The 22,018-nt window shown below is 48.7% G+C and overlaps 2 protein-coding genes and 1 pseudogene across 5 annotated transcripts in view; 1 reads left to right on the forward strand and 2 right to left on the reverse strand.

Moving 5' to 3' along the window:
* The window catches only part of IFT172 (intraflagellar transport 172), a 44,034-nt gene extending 24,060 nt beyond the window's left edge, over positions 1-19,974 (forward strand). For 2 of the 3 annotated variants that reach the window (XM_054476086.2, XM_063649431.1), the window contains exons 18-48: positions 145-252; positions 2,476-2,560; positions 2,863-2,955; positions 3,820-3,897; positions 4,139-4,387; positions 4,563-4,641; positions 4,854-4,974; positions 5,161-5,305; positions 5,835-5,924; positions 6,481-6,578; positions 6,726-6,861; positions 6,947-7,063; positions 8,050-8,192; positions 10,055-10,148; positions 10,294-10,358; positions 10,550-10,730; positions 10,974-11,083; positions 11,203-11,332; positions 14,547-14,645; positions 14,843-14,952; positions 15,081-15,144; positions 15,263-15,349; positions 15,612-15,728; positions 16,716-16,826; positions 17,004-17,123; positions 17,987-18,082; positions 18,354-18,413; positions 18,499-18,597; positions 18,891-19,044; positions 19,235-19,326; positions 19,826-19,974. In XM_054476086.2, the coding sequence (XP_054332061.1) occupies positions 145-252; positions 2,476-2,560; positions 2,863-2,955; positions 3,820-3,897; positions 4,139-4,387; positions 4,563-4,641; positions 4,854-4,974; positions 5,161-5,305; positions 5,835-5,924; positions 6,481-6,578; positions 6,726-6,861; positions 6,947-7,063; positions 8,050-8,192; positions 10,055-10,148; positions 10,294-10,358; positions 10,550-10,730; positions 10,974-11,083; positions 11,203-11,332; positions 14,547-14,645; positions 14,843-14,952; positions 15,081-15,144; positions 15,263-15,349; positions 15,612-15,728; positions 16,716-16,826; positions 17,004-17,123; positions 17,987-18,082; positions 18,354-18,413; positions 18,499-18,597; positions 18,891-19,044; positions 19,235-19,326; positions 19,826-19,915 (3,421 nt within the window). In that variant the 3' untranslated portion in view covers positions 19,916-19,974. Of the gene's footprint in view, positions 1-144; positions 253-2,475; positions 2,561-2,862; positions 2,956-3,819; positions 3,898-4,138; positions 4,388-4,562; positions 4,642-4,853; positions 4,975-5,160; positions 5,306-5,834; positions 5,925-6,480; positions 6,579-6,725; positions 6,862-6,946; positions 7,258-8,049; positions 8,193-10,054; positions 10,149-10,293; positions 10,359-10,549; positions 10,731-10,973; positions 11,084-11,202; positions 11,333-14,546; positions 14,646-14,842; positions 14,953-15,080; positions 15,145-15,262; positions 15,350-15,611; positions 15,729-16,715; positions 16,827-17,003; positions 17,124-17,986; positions 18,083-18,353; positions 18,414-18,498; positions 18,598-18,890; positions 19,045-19,234; positions 19,327-19,825 lie in introns of those variants that run through there. The other variant, XR_010123263.1, reaches the window with a different exon arrangement.
* LOC129030587 (small ribosomal subunit protein uS8-like) lies at positions 8,845-9,569 on the reverse strand (annotated as a pseudogene).
* A 75-nt stretch (positions 19,975-20,049) lies between the features above and the next one.
* KRTCAP3 (keratinocyte associated protein 3) lies at positions 20,050-22,002 on the reverse strand. 2 transcript variants are annotated; one of them, XM_054476090.2, is made up of 7 exons: positions 21,911-22,002; positions 21,588-21,772; positions 21,449-21,508; positions 21,066-21,272; positions 20,814-20,948; positions 20,285-20,397; positions 20,050-20,157 (listed from the first exon to the last, which is right to left on the reverse strand). In XM_054476090.2, exons 1-6 carry the CDS (start codon positions 21,936-21,938, stop codon positions 20,290-20,292), a joined length of 723 nt encoding a protein of 240 aa, XP_054332065.1. In that variant the 5' UTR covers positions 21,939-22,002; the 3' UTR covers positions 20,050-20,157; positions 20,285-20,289. The 2 variants fall into 2 exon arrangements, with proteins under 2 accessions (XP_054332065.1, XP_054332066.1); XM_054476091.2 differs by having other exon boundaries at positions 20,050-20,160; positions 21,911-22,001.
* Positions 22,003-22,018: the final 16 nt, after the last annotated feature.

A 22,018-nucleotide genomic window follows, 5' to 3' on the forward strand; every position in this document is an offset into this window, starting at 1 on the left:
CCAGCACTAATAAGGATCCAGTGATCCTGGGAGGAGATGAGACAAAGATGGCCCTTCCCCCTCCCCTTGCCCCATCACCAGTCTTCTGCTGTATCTTCCTAACCCGTTCCTCATTCATTATGCTTTGCTTCCTTCCCTTTCCAGGGCAACAGCCTTCTTAGAGACTCTGGAAATGACCCCAGAAACAGAGGCAATGTGGAAAACCTTGAGTAAACTGGCGCTAGAGGCAAGGCAACTACACATTGCGGAGAGGTGAGGTAGACATGTAGAACAGAGGTGCCAGGCAGCTAGGAGGGATGACCACATGAGTATTTTCCCTGTGGGCTACTCCAATCTAGTGTTAAGGTACTCCTTCCCTTCCCACTGCCAGCAAATAGCATAGAGCCCTTCTGCAGTACAATATTCCAAACACTCTCCCATCCTAGATTATAAGAGTATGCCTTGACCAGGCGTGGTGGCTGATGCCTGTAATCCTAGCACTTTGGGAGGCTGAGGCGGGCAGATCACAAGGTCAGGAGTTCAAGACCAGCCTGGCCAACATGGTGAAACCCGGTCTCTACTAAAAATACAAAAATTAGCCAGGCGTAGTGGCGGGCGCCTGTAATCCCAGCTACTGAGGAGGCTGAGGCAGGAGAATTGCTTGAACCCAGGAGGCAGTGAGCTGAGATTGCGCCACTGTACTCCAGCCTGGGCGACAGAGCAAGACTCTGTCTCAAAAAAAAAAAAAGTATGTCTTGGCTGGGCACGGCGGCTCATGCCTGTAATCCTAGCACTTTGGGAGGGCGAGATGGGCAGATCACTTGAAGCCAGGAGTTTGAGAGCAGCCTGGCCAACATGGCGAAACCCCAGCTCTACTAAAAATACAAAAATTAGCTGGGCATGGTGGTGCGCACCTGTGGTCCCAGCTATTCAGGAGGCTGAGGCACAGGAATCACTTGAACCCGGGAGGCAAAGGTTGCAGTGAGCTGAGATCATGCAACTGCACTCCAGCCTGGCTGATGAGCGAGATCGTATCTCAAAAAAAAAAAAAAAAGTGAAAAAACAAGAGTATGTCTTTTATTATTTTTACTGCCCCTTCTTGTAACTAGGTTCCCCTTAGCATTTTTTTACTATTCATACCCTTCAATCCATGCATATGTGTATAATCCAGGTTTGGTATAGGAATGCAGTTCACAGGACAAACTTGGGACTCCAGACTCCTTGAGTTCAAATCTTGGTTCCAATTACCAACTTGTATAACCGTAGAGAGGTTATTTGACCTTCCCAAACCTTGGCTTCTTGATTTTCTCTTTGTAGAATAAGGATAATAATAGTATTTGCCTCATATGATGATAAAGAAGATGGTAAGGATATTGGTAATGAAGGAGTGATGAGAGAATCTGTGCAAAGTGCTCAATAAATGTCACCTGCTGCCATTTTGGCTAGGAATCATCCTTGATCCCATTTTCTCCACACTTCCCATATGTAGATTATCAGGAAGTCCTAAGGACTCTGTCTTCAAAACACATCCTGATGTCTCCATCCTTGTGCAGACCACTGCCATCTCCCACCTGCAATATTGCACAGCCTCTTAATTAGTCGCACTGATACTATTTCTTGTACCCCTACCATCTATTCATCCCAGAGCAGCTGAGGTCATTTTTTTAAACATAGATTGTGTCATTTTCATGACTGGAACCTTCCATTAGCTTACTGTTTTACTTAGTATAAAACGCAAACTCCTTGTGTGGCCTTAGCCCTGAAGTTTTTTGGCCTCTGCTTCCTTCTCATGCCAGCTTCCTGCTTGCCCATTAGTCTCCAACCACACTGGCATCCTTTTGGTTCTGTGAGTGTGCCAAGCTCATACCTGCTATAAGGCCTTTACACTAGCTGTTCCCTCTCCAGGAATAACTTTTCCCCATCCTTCCATGACTGGCTTTTTCTTGTATTCAGGTCTCAGCTCAAATGTCAATTCATCAGAGAGACCTTCTCCAACTACCAACTTAAGTGGCCCCTTCAGTCACTATCTATAACAGGGGTATTCAATCTTTGACTTCCCTGAGCCACGTCGGAAGAAGAATTACCTTGGGCCACACATAAAATATACTAACACTAATGATAGGTGATGAACTTAAAAAAAAAAAAAGAGAGAAAAGAATCACAAAAAAATCTCATAATGTTTTAGGAAAGTTTATGAATTTGTGTTGGGCCACATTCAAAGCCATCTTGGGCCATGGGTTGAACAAGCTTGATATGTAACATTACATTACTTTATTTTATTTTTTATTATCTCCAATTTTACTAATTATTTGTCTCCACCAGAATGGAAGTTCTCTGAGAGCAAGGCCCTCATCTTCCTTAGTCTCTATATGTCTCCAGTGACAAGACATTGCCTGGCACATCATAGATGTACATCAATTTGTATTTGCTGAACCAATGAATTAATGATGATTCTATAATAATATTACTGTTAATGTCATTGCTTCCATGCCATAGGTGCTTTTCTGCTTTGGGCCAAGTAGCAAAAGCTCGATTCCTGCATGAGACCAATGAGATTGCAGATCAAGTATCCCGGGAATATGCAAGTATTATGCTCCTGATTCATTCTGTCTGTCTCCCAAGATGATTTCTCTTAGTATTCAGCCCCATGATTCCTAGCTTTCCAGCCATCCTTAGTTTCCTTTACCCCACCCACCCCACCTTTACCCTGAAGTCAGACCATTTCAGAATTGCTTTTCTAAACCTCAAACCTTTAAGCTCCATGAAGTGTTTTACCTTCCCAAGTCTTTTGTTTTCTACATCCTTCTGGCCTTCCAATTTCAGCCCTCATAGACAAAATGGCAGCACCTACAGAAAAATCAGAACCTCCTTTTTCCCCCACAGGGCGGAGAAGGAACAGACTTTTATCAGGTCCGAGCACGTCTAGCCATGCTGGAAAAGAACTACAAATTGGCTGAAATGATCTTTTTGGAACAGGTAATAGGAAAAGAGGGACAGGATGGAAGAGGGGATATAAGGGAAAAAGAGAGAAAAGGGGGTACAAACTCAAGGGAGGAAAGCGTGCTGGTGAACTAGGCTTCCAAAGGTTTGGGGAAAACTTTCAAAGGGGTTTATATAGTTAATTTCACCCCTTTCTTAATTTCCTTCTCTTGTGTTAGTCCTTACTTTTCTAGACAAACTTCCTTCTTTGGCCTTTGATTACTACTTTCTTTCATAAGCAGTCTACTACCTCCCCTCCAGTCCAGAGCTTGTCTTTGCAATTCTTGTGCATAGGGGTAGATCCAGGTTTTGTGGGCTGGAAGCTTATACAATTTGAGGAGCTCTCTTTAAGAACAGTTGCCTTAGGCCAGGTGTGGTGGCTCACACCAGTAATCCCAGCACTCTGGGAGGTTGAGGCAGGTGGATCACATGAGGTCAGGAGTTCAAGACCAGCCTGGCCACGTGGTGAAACCCCATCTCTACTAAAAATACAAAAAATTAGCCAGGAGTGGTGGCACATGCCTGTAATCCCAGCTACTCGGGAGGCTGAGGTGGGAGAATCGCTTGAGCCAAGGAAGCGGAGGTTGCAGTGAGCCTGAGGTCGCACCACTGCACTTCAGCCTCGGCAACAGAGTGAGACTCCATCTCAAGAAAAAGAACAGTTGCCTTGGAAAGGGCGTGTGCAAATAAGGAGCCCTGAAGCTTAAGCTTCTTTTAGTTTCCCAATATTTCTGCTGGTGTAGTAGTTAAAAGGCTTTTGGTCCTCATGGGCTGGCATCTTAGCCAGGCTGAGGAGAGCTTGCTGCTTTCTGATCCTCATATCTTTCTGGCGTCCCTCTCTGCTCTGCCTCTTTCCCCTAGAACGCTGTGGAGGAGGCCATGGGCATGTACCAGGAGCTACACCGTTGGGATGAGTGTATCGCTGTGGCTGAAGCCAAGGTACCTGTTTTATCTTCTCCACAGTTGTTCAGAATTTGGTCCTGCCAATTTCAAAAACCCCCTTTTGTCAAGGAGGCCATAGAAACCAGAACAGGGTTGGGGCTTGGACTTGATGTGGTGAGGAGTTAGGACACTGCTGACCCAGGAGGATTCCCCTTGTTATAGAGGGATTGGAGAAGCATGGGAGGCAGAAGGGTAGGAAGGGGGATGTGACTCCTAGTTGTCCTCTGTGCATGTCCAGGGGCACCCAGCCCTGGAGAACCTACGTCGTAGTTATTACCAGTGGCTGATGGACACACAGCAAGAGGAGCGAGCAGGTGAACTACAGGAGAGCCAAGGGGATGGGCTAACAGCCATCAGCCTCTACCTCAAAGCTGGGCTCCCTGCCAAAGCTGCTCGGCTGGTGCTGACCCGAGAGGAACTTCTAGCCAACACAGAGCTGGTAGAACACATCACTGCAGCCCTTATCAAGGGGGAACTCTACGAAAGGGTATGCTGGCTTCCTTTTCCTAGCCCTTATCTCCAGAGCTCAGGACCCTTCCCTCACCCAGAGGAGTCTGGGGTGCAGAGCGCTTCCTGACTGCTGGTGTTCCCTTGTTTTTGGAGCTAATACTTTAGTTCTTTGTGTTGTAGGGGTATCATAGTAATGTGGTATGTGTTAACAGGCAGGTGATCTCTTTGAGAAGATTCACAATCCACAGAAAGCCCTGGAGTGCTACCGTAAAGGCAACGCATTCATGAAAGGTACTAGCCACCTATAAGCCATCCTTTACTGTTGTGGACTCTTGCCTATCTGGTTCCCTGGCACCTCTTGGTGCGTGTGTTCAGGATGCCTGGCTCCAGTTCTCCATTCCTCCCCTTCTTACCTATTCTCCATGCTTCATCTCCCTGTCCTACCTTTTTCCTGAGGCCCATCCCTGGAAATCTGGGCTGAGCACCTTTTCTCTCCCTGGCAGCGGTAGAGCTGGCTCGACTGGCCTTCCCAGTGGAGGTGGTGAAACTAGAGGAGGCATGGGGGGACCACCTGGTGCAGCAGAAGCAGCTTGATGCAGCCATTAATCACTACATCGAAGCCAGGTATGGGAGTATGGGAATGTAAAGGAGATTTAGGTGTGAAGTGAGGGGCAGTGGAGCAAGTAAGGACACCAAGGCCTAAAAGAAGAGATCTCAAAATGTAGGTTGAAGTGTGCTTAAGGGGTCCTTTTACCTCCATTCATCTTCATCTTTCATCCTACATATTTATATCTTTCCCAACTTTGCCAGGTGCTCCATTAAGGCAATTGAGGCTGCCCTGGGTGCCCGCCAGTGGAAGAAGGCAATTTATATATTGGATCTACAGGACCGGAACACTGCATCCAAATACTATCCTCTTGTGGCCCAACACTATGCATCCCTGCAGGAGTATGAGGTGAGGAAGAGTCGCTTTCCGCAGCACGAGGCAGTGTGGTAGAGGATAACAATGAGAGAACCCAAAGCAAGAAGTGGAGGCAAGCTCACCAGATCCTTCTTTCTGGGCTCCAAACAGCATCATCACCTTGAAGGGGAAGAGAACAGTTTACTTTCCCATTTTCATTCCAGTGTGACACAGATACCGCCCTTCACCCCAGATATATAAAGTGAGTCTCTAGCTATGTTCCAGCCAGCGTGAGTGATTCTTCATGAATAACGCTAACATAGTTACGATATAAAATTGCTTTGCATTGCAGAAATGTGAGGCCCTTTTGGATTCCACTGTATTGTCCTTGTACTGTTTGGGGCTGGTCTTTCTTTTTAAATGGTAGAATGTATGAGACACCCATACTCATCTTTTCTTCTCTATTATTACAAGGTTGTATCGCAGGCTCTCCACCATCCCAGCCGAGGTTTGTTCTTTCCTCGTTCAAGCTGCTTTAAGTCTGTTGCTCTGACCTTTTGTATCTACCTCCCATCAACTACAGATTGCTGAAGAGCTCTATACTAAGGGAGATCAGACAAAAGATGCCATAGACATGTACACCCAGGCTGGCCGTTGGGAACAAGCCCACAAGGTAGGGATGGGTGGAGTTCATGATAAGAGAACTCTGCCTTAGTGGCAGTGTGGCCTCATTCCTCGATATCTGTTTCTCCTCTTTGCTTGGCTCCCTGAAAGCTGACAAAGAGTACCAAAAAATAGTCTGAGCCACTTTGATCCCTAGCCATAGGGAAAGGAAGGGATGAAGAGAGGCCCTTGTTTCCAGACCTATCTATCATTCTGAAGGAACAGATGGGCTTGGGAGCTGGGGAATCTGAACTACCACTCCTGATGCCTCTGGTCACATTGATGACTTTGTTCTTGTGCCTACACTTCAGAGTCCAGTGGTTACAGTGGTAATGGGAGTATATGCCCCAGCACAAGGCATCGCAGACCCTCCCACCTTAGCAGAATATAGTTCTTCCTCTGCTTCTTATGGACTTGGAATTCCCCAACCTCACTAGTAGAGTGGCAATAACCAAACTCCTGTGATTGTTGGGAGAGTTCAGAGTTTCTGAACAAGCAGGTTTCCTTGAAGCCCTGCTTCCCTGGGGAATTGGACCTGAGGCTGCCTTGCCTCTGTGCCTCCACAGCTGGCAATGAAATGCATGAGACCAGAAGATGTGTCAGTGCTATACATCACTCAGGCCCAGGAAATGGAGAAGCAGGGCAAGTACCGTGAGGCTGAAAGGTGAGCCGTGGCCTCAGAGGTGTAGAGGGAGATGAGATTTCAAGGCTGGGAGGAGGGATGGGGCCTGAGGATGTGTACCCTCTGCTCAGAAGGCAGTGACAGCAGGGATCAGGTCTAGGAGGCCCCAGATGTATCTCCCTTCCCCAGGCTATATGTGACAGTACAAGAGCCTGATCTTGCCATCACCATGTACAAAAAGCACAAGTTGTATGATGACATGATCCGTCTGGTAGGGAAGCACCATCCAGATCTCCTCAGTGATACACACCTACATCTGGGCAAGGTGAGCCCTTCTCCTGGCTCTCCCTGTCTCTTCCCCAACCAGGCTCCATCTCCCCATCTCTCCATCCTGACTCACCTTCCTGCAGGAGCTGGAGGCTGAAGGCCGACTACAGGAGGCTGAGTACCACTACCTCGAGGCCCAGGAATGGAAGGCAACAGTGAACATGTACCGGGCCAGTGGGCTTTGGGAAGAGGCCTACCGGGTAAGGAGTTCAGGCCACGCTGAGGGATACATCCATCCTTCTTTCCCACGTTTTTTCCTTTTTTTCAGAAAGGGTCTCACTCTGTCACCCAGGCTGGAGTGCAGTGGTGCAATTATGGCTCAGTGCAGCCTTGACCTCCTGGGCTTAAGCACTCGATCCTCCCACCTCAACCTCCTGAGTAGCTGGGACTACAGGTGCGCACCACCACAGCTGGCTAATTTTTTAATTTTTTTGTAGAAACAAGTTTTCACCATGTTGCCCAAGCTGGTCTTGAACTCCTGGGCTCAAGCGATCCACCTGCCTTGCCCTCCCAAAGTGTTGGGATTACAGCTATGAGCCACCTTGCCCAGCCCTTCTTTCCCACTTTAAGTGACTAATTCACAATTGGTCAGAGCATCTTTGAAAATGTAGTGAAGATCAGAGTCTCTCTTGCCAGAACCATGTCCACATCTGTATACAGAAAATTTCACTTGTAATGTTAAAGGTCTGTAGACCAGGTGAAGCCTATCTTTGGACCCTAAGTACTTTAACCTAAGTTAAGAAACCCTGAAATTTAGCCCTCTTCCTGTTAACTTTTTATTTTATTTTATTTTTTGAGATGGAGTCTCGCTCTGTCACCCAGGCTGAAGTGCAGTGGCACAGTCTTGGCTCACTGCAACCTCCACCTCCCGGGTTCAAGCAATTTTTCTGCCTCAGCCTCCCGAGTAGCTGGGATTACAGGCACTCACCACCGTGCCCAGCTAATTTTTGTATTTTTAGTAGAGATGGGGTTTCATTATGTTGGACAGGCTGGTCTCGAACTCCTGACCTCAAGTTATCCTCTTGCCTCGGCCTCCCAAAATGCTGGGATTATAGGTATGAGCCACCACACCCAGCTTCTTCCTGTTCAATTTAGAACAGTTACTGGATCCTTGTCAAAGCTGAGGTCAGAGATGAGAAGGGAGAAGCTCTGTATTGGAGGATTATTGAGTGACTTTGCTTTACAGGTGGCCAGAACTCAAGGAGGGGCTAATGCCCACAAACACGTGGCCTATCTGTGGGCAAAGAGCCTGGGAGGAGAGGCTGCAGTTAGACTGCTTAATAAGCTGGGACTCCTGGAAGCTGCTGTTGACCACGCTGCAGACAACTGGTGAGGCCCCAAGCTTTCTCTCCACGGGCCCCATCCCAGCCAGAGCCACTATCTAGAGAAAGAAAATTGATGTATAACTGAAAGAAAGATCCTTGGAAGGACATGATAGAGTGGCATGAATAAATTTAACTGCTTCTATTCCCTAGGGGCTCAGAACAGTGTTTAACCTTTGGCTGTTCTAAGAAGGGTGGAGAGGAAACAGATTGTAAAGCTAGGACTGCAGACTGCACTAAACCAATAACTTATTCCTGGGTAATGGGAGTGTGATTCTGTCAAATGCAGAGTGAACTTTTTTTTTTTTTTTTTGAGACAGAGTCTTGCTCTGTCGCCAGGCTGGAGTGCAGTGGCACGATATCAGCTCACTGCAACTTCCACCTCCTGGTTCAAATGATTCTCCTGCCTCAGCCTCCCGAGTAGCTGGGACTACAGGCATGCACCACCACGCCCATCTAATTTTTGTATTTTTAGTAGGGATGGGGTTTCACCATGTTGGCCAGGATGGTCTTGATCTCTCGACCTCATGATCTGCCCACCTTGGCCTCCCAAAGTGCTGAGATTACAGGCATGACCCACTGCGCCCGGCCGAGCTTTTCTTTTTTTTGGAAGCACCAGAGTCCATGAGGCATTTTATTTGTAAATATGTATTACATCTCTAGAAAAAGAATCCCAGGATTTTCCCTCCTATGTGTTGCTGTCTTGCTTCTTCATGGTCCATGATGCCAGCTGAGGTTGTCAGTACAATAAAACCAAACTGGCAGGATGGGAGCAGATTACTCTGCCATTTTTCTTTTTTGTTTTTTTTTTCTGAGACGGAGTCTCGCTCTGTTGCCCAGGCTGGAGTGCAGTGGCGCAACCTTGGCTCACTGCAAGCTCCGCCTCCCGGGTTCAAGCCATTCTCCTGCCTCAGCCTCCTGAGTAGCTGGGACTACAGGCACCCGCCACCACGCCCGGCTAATTTTTTTGTATTTTTTTAGTAGAGACAGGATTTCACTCTGTTAGCCACGCTGGTCTCGATCTCCTGACCTTGTGATCTGCCTGCCTTGGCCTCCCAAAGTGCTGGGATTACAGGCGTGAGCCACCACACCCGGCCTATTCTACCATTTTTCTAGATCTCTGAGTTGCACATCAAATCTGGGGCTGATCACTCTACACTTGTTTAGCCTGCCTGTGAGGTTCACAGCAATTTTCCTAGCTGTGATCATCAATGATTTCAAAATCGCCAATTTACCATACTTCAGCATCACAATTAGAAACCAGACGATGACTTTGGAGCACAGCCTAATAAGGACCTGGCGTTTGTTCCTCTTTCCGGCATTGTTGATGCTCTTGAGCGCATCAGCCAGGACATTCATGCGCACTATTGCGGCGGTGCAGAAAGATAGCCAAAAGAGCAAAGTGTTCTCAAGCTACTGTTATCAGTGCCAATCGTGGAGTCCGATGCTGAGGGTGGTCTTGCTAATTTTTTGGAGAGACTCTGTTTCTGCTAATGTAGCTGGGGCTCAGGAAGAGGTGGTGAGCACCAGGAGCCCTCCTAGCCCTGTCAGCGTAGGGCTGCGAGGCTCACTCCTCCCTTCCCCTTCGCAGGCCCAAACTAATTCCTCAGGAGCAGCTGGCCTCAGGGAAGGCATAGGCTTTTCCAGACGTCTCTTGATCCACGATGACAGTGACGTGGTCTTCACAGGGCTGCCTGCCTGTCTTCCTTTTTAATCTGTCCACGCTTTTCTGTCACTTCATATCTGTTATCCTTAAATCTGTCACTTTTTCTCCCCTCAACTCTGTCCTTTCTCTGTTTTGTCTTGTCTTGTTCCTTTTATGAAGGGAAGCATGAAGTAAGAAAACTTTATCTGCACTTTCTGTTTCAGCTCCTTTGAATTTGCGTTTGAACTCTCTCGGCTGGCCCTCAAGCACAAAACCCCCGAGGTTCATCTCAAATACGCTATGTTCCTGGAGGATGAGGTATGGGTGTGATTTGGACCCCGACTGCAGAGCCCTCTTATTCCATCCCCTAGTGCACTGCTGCTGGGTGTGCAGACCCCCAGTCTCATGCCTGCCTGTGATGCGAGTCTCCTCATCATGCACGGCTGCCTTTCTCTCCCTGTAGGGTAAATTCGAAGAGGCTGAAGCTGAATTCATCAGAGCTGGTAAACCCAAGGAGGCAGTCCTCATGTGAGTTACCCCATACATTCCTTAATACTGTTTCCCCAGTCACAGTCCCAGGATCTTTCATGATTATCTTGACCTTCATTCAAACCTAGAACAAACCAGTGTTACACCCCTCAGTGACATGGCTGTTTGTCTCCCACTATTGGGGCCTCAGTCCTATACTCAGTCTTTCCTCTGTCCCCACCTGGAGGCAGGTTTGTCCATAACCAGGATTGGGAGGCAGCTCAGCGTGTGGCTGAGGCTCACGACCCTGACAGTGTCGCCGAGGTGCTTGTGGGACAGGCCCGGGGGGCCTTGGAGGAGAAGGACTTTCAGAAAGCAGAAGGGCTGCTGCTCCGGGCCCAGAGACCAGGCCTGGCCCTCAGTTATTATAAGGTGGGGCACTGGATGCAGGGCCATGAGGGGAGGGGGGAGGGGTTCTAAGAGCCCACAGAGAGCCACACTGACCCCTGGTATGAAGAAAGATCAGGGAGGTTAGTATTGGGGAGTGGGAAAGACAGGAAAGAGGAGGAGAAGAGATGTCCAAGGACCCAGGAGTCTGTGGGCCAGAGCACCTGTGTGGCAGTGGGAAGCTGTCAGGCCTGCCTCTGCCCTCTTGATACCTGGAAATCTGAGCAGGAGGCTGGATTATGGAGTGACGCTCTGCGGATCTGCAAGGACTATGTGCCCAGTCAGCTGGAGGCTCTGCAGGAAGAATATGAGCGGGAAGCTACTAAGAAGGGGACCAGGTATGAGGCCAGAGGTCCAGGCAGCATTGGCAGGGCTGGGAGGGTCATGACGCGTACACAGGATAGAGCACGCTGCCCCCCCCCCACCATGCCAAGTCCCAGCGCTCTCATCTCCACAGGGGTGTGGAGGGATTTGTGGAACAAGCTCGACACTGGGAGCAGGCTGGAGAGTACAGCCGTGCCGTGGACTGCTACCTCAAAGTGCGAGACTCTGGAAACAGCGACCTGGCGGAGAAGTGCTGGATGAAGGTGAGGGCAGCAGGCCCTTTCTGGCCTTCCTTCTCCCTAGGCCTCTGTTCACACTCGGCTCTGCTTCTCACATCTGCAGCTCTTTCCTCTTGTGTCTTTTTCTTTTCAATCAGGTAGCAGGAAGCTGTGGAGTGCCTGCTGGATGATAGAGCCAGAACCTCTGAAGGCTGTAAAAGTAGATATAAGACAGAGCCCTGACAGCCAAAAGTTAAGGGAATTAGACCAATAAATGGCTCAATTACTATCATATCTGAGTAAAGACTAAAGTGCATGATTGAAAGTAGAGTTCAGAGAACAGTGAGATCTCTGTGGGCTAGAGGGGTCAGGAAGGCTCTGTGAAGGAGGGAGGACTTGGACAGGAGCTGGACTGGCCAGACAGGGAACATGAAAAAAAGCATGGGCTCCGCCTCCCCCACCCAACATTTCCTGAAAAGAAGCCTCCAGCAAATTAAGCCAGGCCAGTATGTGTCACAAATAATAAGACATACTGTATTGGAGAAACCAACAGGATATATACAGTCATAGGCCATATAACAACGTTTTGGTCAACAGTAGACCACATGGGCGGGCATGGTGGCTCACGCCTATAATTCTAGCACTTTGGGAAGCTGAGGTGGGTGGATCACTTGAGGTGATCCCACGCCTGGCCTTAAATAGGTTTCAATACACAAATACTTACCATTGTGTTATGGTTGCCTATAGTAGTCAGCACAGAAATGTGCTGTACAGATTTGTGGCCTAGGAGCAATAAGCTCTACGCAACCTCTACCTAGGTGTGTAGTAGACTATACTATCTAGGTTTGTGCTATGATGTTTACGTAACGATGAAATCCCCTAAGGACACATTTCTCAGAACATACCCATCATTAGACAATGCATGACTGTAGGTATATGTGTGTACATGTATATAAAGAGATTTATTAAAAGGAATTGGCTCATGCAGTTATGGAGATAGACAAGGCCAAGATCTGCAGGTGAGCTGGCAAACTGAAAACCCAGGAGAACTGATGGTGTAGTTCCTGTTTGAAGGCCAGCAAGCTTGAGACCCAAGAAGAGCTGATGTTTCAGTTCAAATCTGAAGGCAGGAAAAAGCCAGTGTCCCAGTTTAAAGGCAGTCAAACAGGAAGAATTCTCTCTAACTTGGGAAGGAGCCAGCCTTTATGTTCTGTTCATGCCTTGAAACGATTGGATGAGGTCTATCCACAGTAGAGAGGGCAATTTGCTTTACTCAGTCTACCAATTTAAATGTTAACCTCATCCAAAAACACTTATAGAAACACCCAGAATAATGTTTGACCAAATACCCGGATACCCTGTAGCCCAAATTGATACATAAAGTTAACAATCACATATATATATGAAATTGTATTTTAATATATTTAAAAATTGGGATGCAGGTACAGTTTAAATGATGCACCTTAGATACAGTGAAATGTGAGTGGCGGTCACGAGGGGGGTGAGATTGGCCCTCTAAATGACATATTCGTATGGTGATGCCCCTGCAAAATTTCCCTTAGGTTTTGAGGGGTTTTTGTCTGTTTGTTTTTTGAGATGGAGTCTTGCTCTGTCGCCCAGGCTGGAGTGCAGTGGTGCGATCTCGGCTCACTGCAAGCTCCACCTCCCGGGTTCAGACCATTCTCCTGCCACAGCCTCCTGAGTAGCTGGGACTACAGGCACCCACCATCATGCCCGGCTAATTTTTTTGTATTTTTTTAGTAGAGATAGGGTTTCACCGTGTTAGCCAGGATGGTCTCCATCTCCTGACCTCATGATCCACAAGCCTTGGCCTCCCAAAGTGCTGGGATTACAGGCGTGAGCCACCGTGCCTGGCCTTTTGAGGTCTTAAAACTCAATAACCCCTAGAAGTTAGAGGGAGAGAAATAGAAAGAGGGGTTGATGATTGGTTTTGAGGTTCTAGCAGATTTTAATCAGCAGTATTGAATAAGCATCTGATATATGTAACTTGGGAGCACGGCATGACTGTACCTTTTTCAGATTAGTCAGAAAATGGCTTCCTGATGCGAACAGTGCAGATTAAGCTTTGAAGGGCTTGGCAGTAAGAAAGGGAGGCGAGAACAGGTGAGGGAAAGACCAGAGGGGATTAGCATAAACTACAGCGAAATTGGATTGTGTGGAAATTGAAATCTGGTAAGGATGTCAGCATCATAATGGAAACAGAGTGATCTCATCGAACACTTGGGTTTGTAGAATTTCTGAGTTTTAAGTGTTGAAAGGTATCATCAAGACCATCTATACCAGCACTGGCACTAGAAATATAATGCAGGCCACAAATGTAAGCCATACATGTCATTTAAATTTTCTAGTAGCCACATTTAAAAAGAGTAAAAAAGAAACAGGTGAAAATAATTGTAATACATTTTATTTAACACAGTATATCTAAAATACCACCATTTCATCTGGGCGCAGTGGTTCATGCCTGTCATCCCAGAACTTTGGGAGGCCAAGGTGGGCAGATCACTTGAGGATCAGGAGTTTGAGACCAGCCTGACCAACATGGTGAAACCCCGTCTCTACTAAAAATACAAAAATTAGCCGGGCATGGTGGTGGGTGCCTGTAATCCCAGCTACTCAGGAGGCCAAGACAAGAAAATTGCTTGAACCTGGGAGGGAGAGGTTGCAGTGAGCTGATATTGTGCCACTGCACTCCAGCCTGGGCGACATAGCAAGACTCTGTCTCAAAAAAATTAAATAAAATACTTCCATTTCAACATGTACTCACACACATTATTTAGATATTTTCCATTCTTTTTTTATACTAAGTCTTCAAAATCCAGTGTGTGTGAATGAAGAAACAAGCTCATAAAAGCCCAACACAAATAGTTACATAATGCCCTGGACTCCTCATTTTAGGAGTCTTCTCTGTACTCTGCTACGAAGATTTTACTTATGACGAAGACCTTGAAAATGATTTTGTCAAAGGTGGAAGGTTCAAATGCAGTGACCTCAGGCAGCGCAGGAAGTATCTGAAAGAGTTAATGAACCGAGAGGAAAGATAGGTCCACTGATGGCTAATCAAAGGATCTAATGGACCATGAGCCAGGCTTTGCCCAGGAGGGTGCAAGGTTGAAGGGGAGAGTAAGAGAAAAAGTTGGCATCTGGAGGAGAAAAATGTATGAAATGGATCAGGCTGAGGACTCAGCAGTATTTGTCTCTCCTACCCATTTCCATTTCCATCTTCTGTTCAACCACTCAGGCAGCCGAACTCTCCATCAAGTTTCTGCCTCCCCAACGTAATATGGAAGTCGTTCTGGCTGTAGGACCCCAGCTGATTGGAATTGGAAAGCACAGTGCAGTAAGTAGGATGCTGAGATGGAACAGAAATAGATTTCACAGAGATGGGTGCAAGGGTGACATCTACACCCAGGAAGGTGTGTGAGGTGGGCCTCCTGGTGGGCATGGCTTGCAGTCCTGGGGAAACAGATGGGAGAGCTCACAGCGGGGAGACTGGGAGCGAGGAGAAAGTCTCCACGCTGATTTCCCATTGTGCAGGCTGCAGAGCTCTATCTGAATCTGGACCTTGTCAAGGAAGCAATCGATGCTTTCATCGAGGGTGAGGAGTGGAACAAGGCGAAGCGTGTAGCTAAGGAGTTAGATCCCAGGTAAGCTTGTAACCCCTTCTTACTGCGAAATTCTCTTTTACTTCCTTTTGTAAAGACTGGGAGAAAGTCTTACAGGGAGGGTTGGTATTCTGGAACATGAAGATGGAGCTCTCTGAACATCTTCACAGGTATGAAGACTATGTGGACCAGCATTATAAAGAGTTCCTCAAGAACCAGGGCAAAGTGGACTCGGTGAGACTTGCAGAGTTAGCAGGAGGCAGAATGCAGGGAGAGACTCACAAGATTCTCTCCCTCTTCTTTCCCTCATGTCATCTCTCTTCTCTTGTAACTCTGTCTTCCATTGACCCAGCTGGTGGGTGTGGATGTGATAGCTGCTTTGGACCTGTATGTGGAGCAGGGCCAGTGGGACAAGTGCATTGAAACAGCTACCAAGCAGGTATTGCTCTCTTCCCATTCCCAGTTTTTCTTTACATTTTCCCTTGATTCCCCACCTGCCTCAAAGATGCATCTCCCCTACCTCCACAAAAACCCGAAGCCCAAAGATTTCTAATGGTCGTCAGAGAAGCTCAGTCTGAAACTGGGGTCAGAGGTTTGCATATACCCTTTTTCCCCTCTACAAATACATGGCCTCAAGTCACCTCACTGCTTGGTCTTGCTGATCCCAACCTCACTCATGCTTTTCCTTCACCCCTGTACAGAACTACAAGATTCTGCACAAGTACGTGGCTTTGTATGCAACTCACTTGATCCGGGAGGGTAGCTCTGCCCAAGCATTGGCCCTGTATGTACAGCATGGAGCCCCTGCTAACCCACAGGTACCAGCCTTCTCCTTGGGTTGAATGTTTCCACAAGAAAACTCTTTCTCCTCTAGAACCACCTATCTTCTCAGGAACTATCTTCTCAGAGGATTCTACCCTTAGAGAACGTCATGCCCAGAGCCCCCCCACGCATCTCCAGAAATGTACAGCCTCTCTGGAGGCTGTGTATTTGCTAAGAGCATGGGGAGGTTTGCAGAAACTTACAACTTCTGTTTGAAGAAACACCCGTGGAGCTCCCCATGCTGTTGGCAAATACACAGGCACCTGTCTTTCAGAGATGAATCCTGCACACACCTCTAGGGCCTTTATTGACTTCCTCCAGAGAATGAACACTGCTCCCTGATCTGAGAGTCACAGCCCATTAATGTTGTGACTTTGCATTTACATTTGTACAGTTGCCTATACTCACACAGCACCAGCTAAGAAAGTTATTTCTTCCTCTTTTCTCTTTATCAAAAATAATCAGCACTTAAAAATAATTCACTTCATTAAAAATAATCACTTAATAATCTGCCACTGTTGGCCGGGCATGGTGGCTCACGCCTGTAATCCCAACACTTTGGGAGGCCGAGGCAGGCGGATCATGAGGTCAGGAGATCGAGACCATCATGGCTAACACGGTGAAACCCCGTCTCTACTAAAAATATAAAAAGGTAGCTGGGCGTGGTGGCAGGCGCCTGTAGTCCCAGCTACTCAGGAGGCTGAGGCAGGAGAATGGCGTGAACCTGGGAGGCAGAGCTTGCAGTGAGCCGAGATCATGCCATTGCACTCCAGCCTGGGCAACACAGCAAGACTCTGTCTCAAAAATAAAAAATAAATTTTAAAAAATAAAAATCTGCCACTGTCCCCCCAGCCCTTGCACACACACACACACACACCCATTTCTACACACAAAGCCTGTTTCTCCTCCCTTTGGCCCCACTTCCACTGACTTTCTCTTCTAGCTGTGCCCTTCTCAGATGCCCTTCTTCCCTATACCTCTAGAACTTCAATATCTACAAAAGGATCTTCACTGACATGGTGAGCTCTCCTGGAACCAACTGTGCCGAGGCCTATCATAGCTGGGCTGATCTTCGAGATGTCCTCTTCAACCTGGTGAGGAAGCAGAAGGGCTGCTCTGTCTGTCCTTGTCTTCATCTCTTCTTTGATGCACATAAACCTTTATTCTCAGATGTATTTTACCTTCCTCTGCCAGGTGGCCATCAGAGACCACTCTATGGCCCTGGCACTCCTCTGACCCCTGAGCCAGGCTGTGCTGTCTCCCTCCTTTAGTGTGAAAACCTGGTGAAGTCCAGTGAGGCAAACTCTCCAGCCCATGAGGAGTTCAAGACGATGTTGCTGATTGCTCATTACTATGCCACACGCTCTGCAGCCCAGAGTGTCAAACAGCTGGTGAGATGTAGGGGGGCGGAGGAGCACTCAGTCAGAAGGGCTCATCTGCAAAGGTATAAAGCTGAATTGATTCACATTCTGGATACTTCAGCTTGGGCTCTTGAATCTCCCCACCTGTCTTTCAGCTTCTCTTCTGTCTAAACAAATCTTTAGCCCTTGCTGAGGTTTTCTTCTTCCGACCTTTTTAGGGCTCTGTGCCCACACAGCCTCAGCCTCATTATGTTTAAAGATCCAAATCCCATTATTTCTTTATTCACCTCTTATAATGTACACATATTCTGGGCTTATTTTTGACTGTTCACTGTATATTTATTTCATGTACTTGGATGATAGAATTCTAGAAGTGGAAAGAACCTTAGAAACAATCTAGGTGGGCGGGCATGGTGGCTCACCCCTGTAATCCCAGCACTTTGGGAGGCCGAGGCAGGTGGATCACTTGAGGCCAGGAGTTCGAGACCAGCCTGGCCAACGTGGTGAAACCCCATCTCTACTAAAAACTTAAAAATTAGCCAGGCATGGTAATGTGCGCTTGTAGTTCTAGCTACTCAGGAGGCTGAGGCACGAGAATTGCTTGAATCCGGGAGGCAGAGGTTGCAATGAGCTGAGATGGCACCACTGCACTCCAGCCTTGGCGACAGAGTGAGACTCTGTCTCAAAAAAAAAAAAAAGAATTGAACCTAGGCCCAGGTATCTTGTTCAGAGAAAGAAAGAAAAAAAAAAACTAATACCCAGAACAGATTGAGATCCAGAGCAGTTTAATAATAATTGTTGTTTTTTAGTTCTGTGGCTGCCTTACAGGATCATTGGTCTGGTAGCTCAGTCACTTTAGTGCCATATTCATAATGCTTTGACTTTAATCCCAGGAAACTGTGGCTGCCAGGCTTTCTGTTTCACTCTTGCGTCACACCCAGCTACTACCTGTAGACAAAGCCTTCTATGAAGCAGGCATTGCTGCCAAGGTGAGCTGGGACGAGGAAGGGTGGGGCAGATGGGAGGAAGTCAAAGGTTGGAAAATAGAATATCCCTTCTGCTCTGGTAGAGGAAAGCTGAGTGTAGGGCTGATGTTACAGAGGATGTAGTCCTCCTATGTCTTCCTGGATTTTTCTCCCTGGATCCCAGAGAAATAGCATTCAAGCCCAGCTTGCTCACTCCCATTTGCATCTGGATCCCAGAGAAGTAGCATTCAAACCCAGCTTGTTCACTCCCATTTGCAACTCTTCTCTGCTGCAGGCAGTTGGCTGGGATAACATGGCATTCATCTTCCTCAATCGCTTTTTGGATCTGACCGATGTGAGTAGGGAAGCTGTGCCCCGAGGGTGGAGGTTTTTGCCGGTCGCAAGCTGTGCCTAGCTCATGGTTACCCACTCTACTGCAGGCAATCGAGGAAGGGACTCTAGATGGCCTTGACCACTCTGATTTTCAGGATACAGATATTCCCTTTGAGGTGCCACTCCCAGCTAAGCAGCATGTACCGGTAAGGGCACAGGGTTGGAAAACAGGAAGGCCTCACCAGTGTGAGTGCCTTGAGGAGGGAGAATATCTTTGTGCTACCATCTTTGGAAGGACCTCAGCCCTCACTGTTCTTTCAGTGAAAGTAGAAGCAAAGTAGAAAGAAAAGGCTGTGACTGCATCCCCCAATCCAAGGAGGATTTGTGGCTAAAAGCTGGTATACAGGATGAGGGCTTAGCAAACCCCTCCTCACCCATCCACCCCAACTTGCCCTGCCCTGCCCTGTGTGAAGCTACCACTCCCTCTTGTCCTTTCCAGGAGGCTGAGAGAGAAGAGGTTCGAGACTGGGTGCTTACAGTCTCCATGGACCAGCGGCTGGAGCAGGTTCTGCCTCGGGATGAGCGTGGCGCCTATGAGGCCTCCCTAGTGGCAGCGAGCACTGGGGTTCGAGCCCTGCCCTGCCTTATTACAGGTATAGAAGCCTACAGCACCCCAGATCCTGTGGTGGGTGGAAAGCAGCAGGATCAATAAACTTAATTTTACTAGGATTCAGTAAAGAGTACAAAAGAGAGGACCGTGCTTTCTACCCCCCAGGCTGCTCCTCATTTTTCCCTCCTCAATCTCTCTCAAACCCCAGTTCATCATTTTTTCTTCCTCCACAGGATACCCCATTCTGAGGAACAAAATTGAATTTAAGCGGCCAGGGAAGGCTGCTAACAAGGACAACTGGAATAAATTCCTTATGGCCATCAAGGTTAGAGAGGGGGTATTGAAGAATGAAGGCAGAGAGGGCAGTACTAAAAAAGAAAAAAAAACAAGTCTGGGTGCAGTGGCTCACACCTGTAATCCCAGCACTTTGGGAGGCCAAGGTGGGCGGATCACCTGAGGTCAGGAGTTTGAGACCAGCCTGGCCGACATGGTTAAAACCTCTTCTCTACTAAAAATACAAAAATTAGGCAGGCATGGTGGCGTGCACCTGTAATCCCAGCTACTCAGGAGGCTGAGACAGGAGAATCGCTTAAACCTGAGAGGTGGAGGTTGCAGTGAGCTGAGATTGTGCCACTGCACTCCAGTCTGGGCGACAAAGCAAGACTTCGTCTCAAAACAAACAAACAAACAAAAAACCCACATACACACTAGAAAGATGGGTGGGATTACAGGAAGGCAGATGCAGACCCTGAAGCCTGCAATGGAGCTGATTTCCTATTTCCAGCATTAACAAGTTGCTCTCATGTTCTTCCATTTGCTCACAGACCTCCCACAGCCCAGTGTGCCAGGACGTGCTGAAATTCATCAGTCAGTGGTGTGGAGGGCTCCCCAGCACCAGCTTTTCCTTTCAGTAGTCGGTAGAGCTGAGGAAGAGTTAGGGCCTCTCCCTCATTAAAGTTTTATAAATAATTGAGACCACTGTATTCTTTGATCAAAGTCATTCCTAACACCACACAGTGCCTTTTCCCCAAAAGGAATCATAATCAAGTAGAAGAAAAGAGAAGTTACTTTATTATAATTTGTTATCTCATCCCGAGGTCAGGGCCCCTTGCTTAGTGGGAAAAAAACCCTTTAGGACTGAGTCTCGGAACAGCACCTGCTGGACAGAGGGGAGAACCAACCCAGGTCAGAGGGGAAAGCAGCATGGCAAGACCTAGACCCAGTTCTAAGAGCACTTCCCTGCCCCCACTCTTACCCGGGCCACCACCTTCAAGGCCCATTACCTGTCCTAAACCCAACTTCTCTGTGATGCCCGGATTTCTTGATTTTGATCCAGTAGCTGCTCATTTTCCTGCCTTTTACATTTAGGAGATTCAGGCTCTGTCATTTCCTCTAGCTGCAGAAGAAGGTGGAGTTAGACACCCTCGCCCTGAATGATAGGTCAGCATCTTTTTTTTGTTTTGTTTTTTGTGATGGAGGCTCGCTCTGTCGCCCAGGCTGGAGTGCGGTGGCGCGATCTCGGTTCACTGCAACCTCCGCCTTCCGGGTTCAAGCGATTCTCCTGCCTCAGCCTTCCAAGTAGCTGGGATTACAGGCGCCCACCACCCCACCTAATTTTTTGTATTTTTAGTAGAGACGAGGTTTCACCATGTTGTCCAGGCTGGTCTCAAACTCCTGACCTCAAGTGAGCCGCCTGCCTCAGCCTCCCAAAGTGCTGGGATTACAGGTGTGAGCCTCCGCACCCAGCCAGTCAGCATCTTTTCAACACAGCCAATCTCTGTGGAATGAACCCTTCCTGTTCACCTTCCTTACCTGCCCCTGAAGTCCGTCCTTCCTGCAGGGCCCAACTCCACGTAGAGTGAGTGCAGCCACACAGCAGTAACCAGATAGAGCAGCCTCCCCTGCAGACATGAGCAAAGAAGGGATCCAGAGAGCCAAGGCTGTATCCTGAAAAGCAAGAAGGATGAGGAGTAGGAGGGAGTAGGGCAAGTGCAGCAAATAGGGGAAATTAAAAGGGCAGGACCAAGGCTTTGTAGACCACAAGAAGGAAGAGAATGTGCTCACATAGATTCTTGTGGGGTCAAAGGGGCAGTCAGTATGTCCCGGCCCCTCATCCAGTGGTACCAGAGGATCCAGCAGTCCTGGGTGGCAGTCAGCAATAAGGCGGCGGCCACCATTGGCCACAGTGAGTGACACAGCAAGAAGGAGGCCCAGGGAGCAGGCAGCGGACAAGAGCAGGTTCACCAGAGCTAGTGCCAGCAGGACCCAGTGCTGGCAGAGACAGGAGATCAGGGTGAGCAGCCTGGGCCTGGCTAACTCTCCCAGTGACTAGGCACCCAGTTTCTCTATTTGAGGCTCCTCCAATCTATTGAAAGACCAAGCTCAGTCAGCCCCCATTTCCCTGACTCAAGCCTACTCGTTAAAAGCTCCAGGAAGTCCCTTCTCACCAGTGGAGGGCGAAGAAGGTTCCTGGACGCCAGGAGGGCCACAAGTCCCACGGAAACGCTCTGTGGAAGACACAAAGCCTTTGGCCTGCTGGGCTCTCCGGGAGCCCGGCCCCCGCCCCGGGTCGCCTGCCGCGCTCACCAGCAGCCCCGAGCCGACGGAGATGACATTGGCCACGGTGTACTCCGGCGTGACAGCGCCGCGGGGATTGGCCACGTGCCGCAGGACAGTGCCGTGCAGCACGGCCCCCAGCAGCAGGTTCACGTGGCCCACCAAGATCAGCGCGAGGCCCACACGCATCAGCCGCCGGGGCCCCCGGGCGGCGTCTGCAAAGCACGGGGGAGGGCAGGGTTGAGTCGGGCGGGGAGGAGAGAGGCGGCTCGCGGCGGGTTAACCGCGGGCAGTAGGACAGGCCAAAGGTGGCCCCAGGGGAAGGAGACTAGACGCCAGGGCCCGGAAGTTACCGAAAGCGCAGAGACTGCAGCGCCTCATCCCGTCCGCCGCGCCAGCCGCAGGGCCGCTCTACCTGGGCCCGGCCCCGCCCCAACCTGGGCTCCGCCTCCGTCCCGGGT

Source organism: Pongo pygmaeus, chromosome 12, assembly GCF_028885625.2.
Source record: "Pongo pygmaeus isolate AG05252 chromosome 12, NHGRI_mPonPyg2-v2.0_pri, whole genome shotgun sequence".
NCBI lineage: Eukaryota > Metazoa > Chordata > Mammalia > Primates > Hominidae > Pongo > Pongo pygmaeus.

What these genes read in the sequence shown, in the direction of transcription:
- KRTCAP3 (XM_054476090.2), bottom strand. Translation starts at nt 21,938, where the DNA reads ATGAGGCGCTGCAGTCTCTGCGCTTTCG. An exon ending in CTGCAGTCTCTGCGCTTTCG is followed by an intron (nt 21,773 to 21,910) that starts GTAACTTCCGGG and finishes CGTGCTTTGCAG; the next exon opens with ACGCCGCCCGGGGGCCCCGG. An exon ending in CCGTCGGCTCGGGGCTGCTG is followed by an intron (nt 21,509 to 21,587) that starts GTGAGCGCGGCA and finishes TGTCTTCCACAG; the next exon opens with AGCGTTTCCGTGGGACTTGT.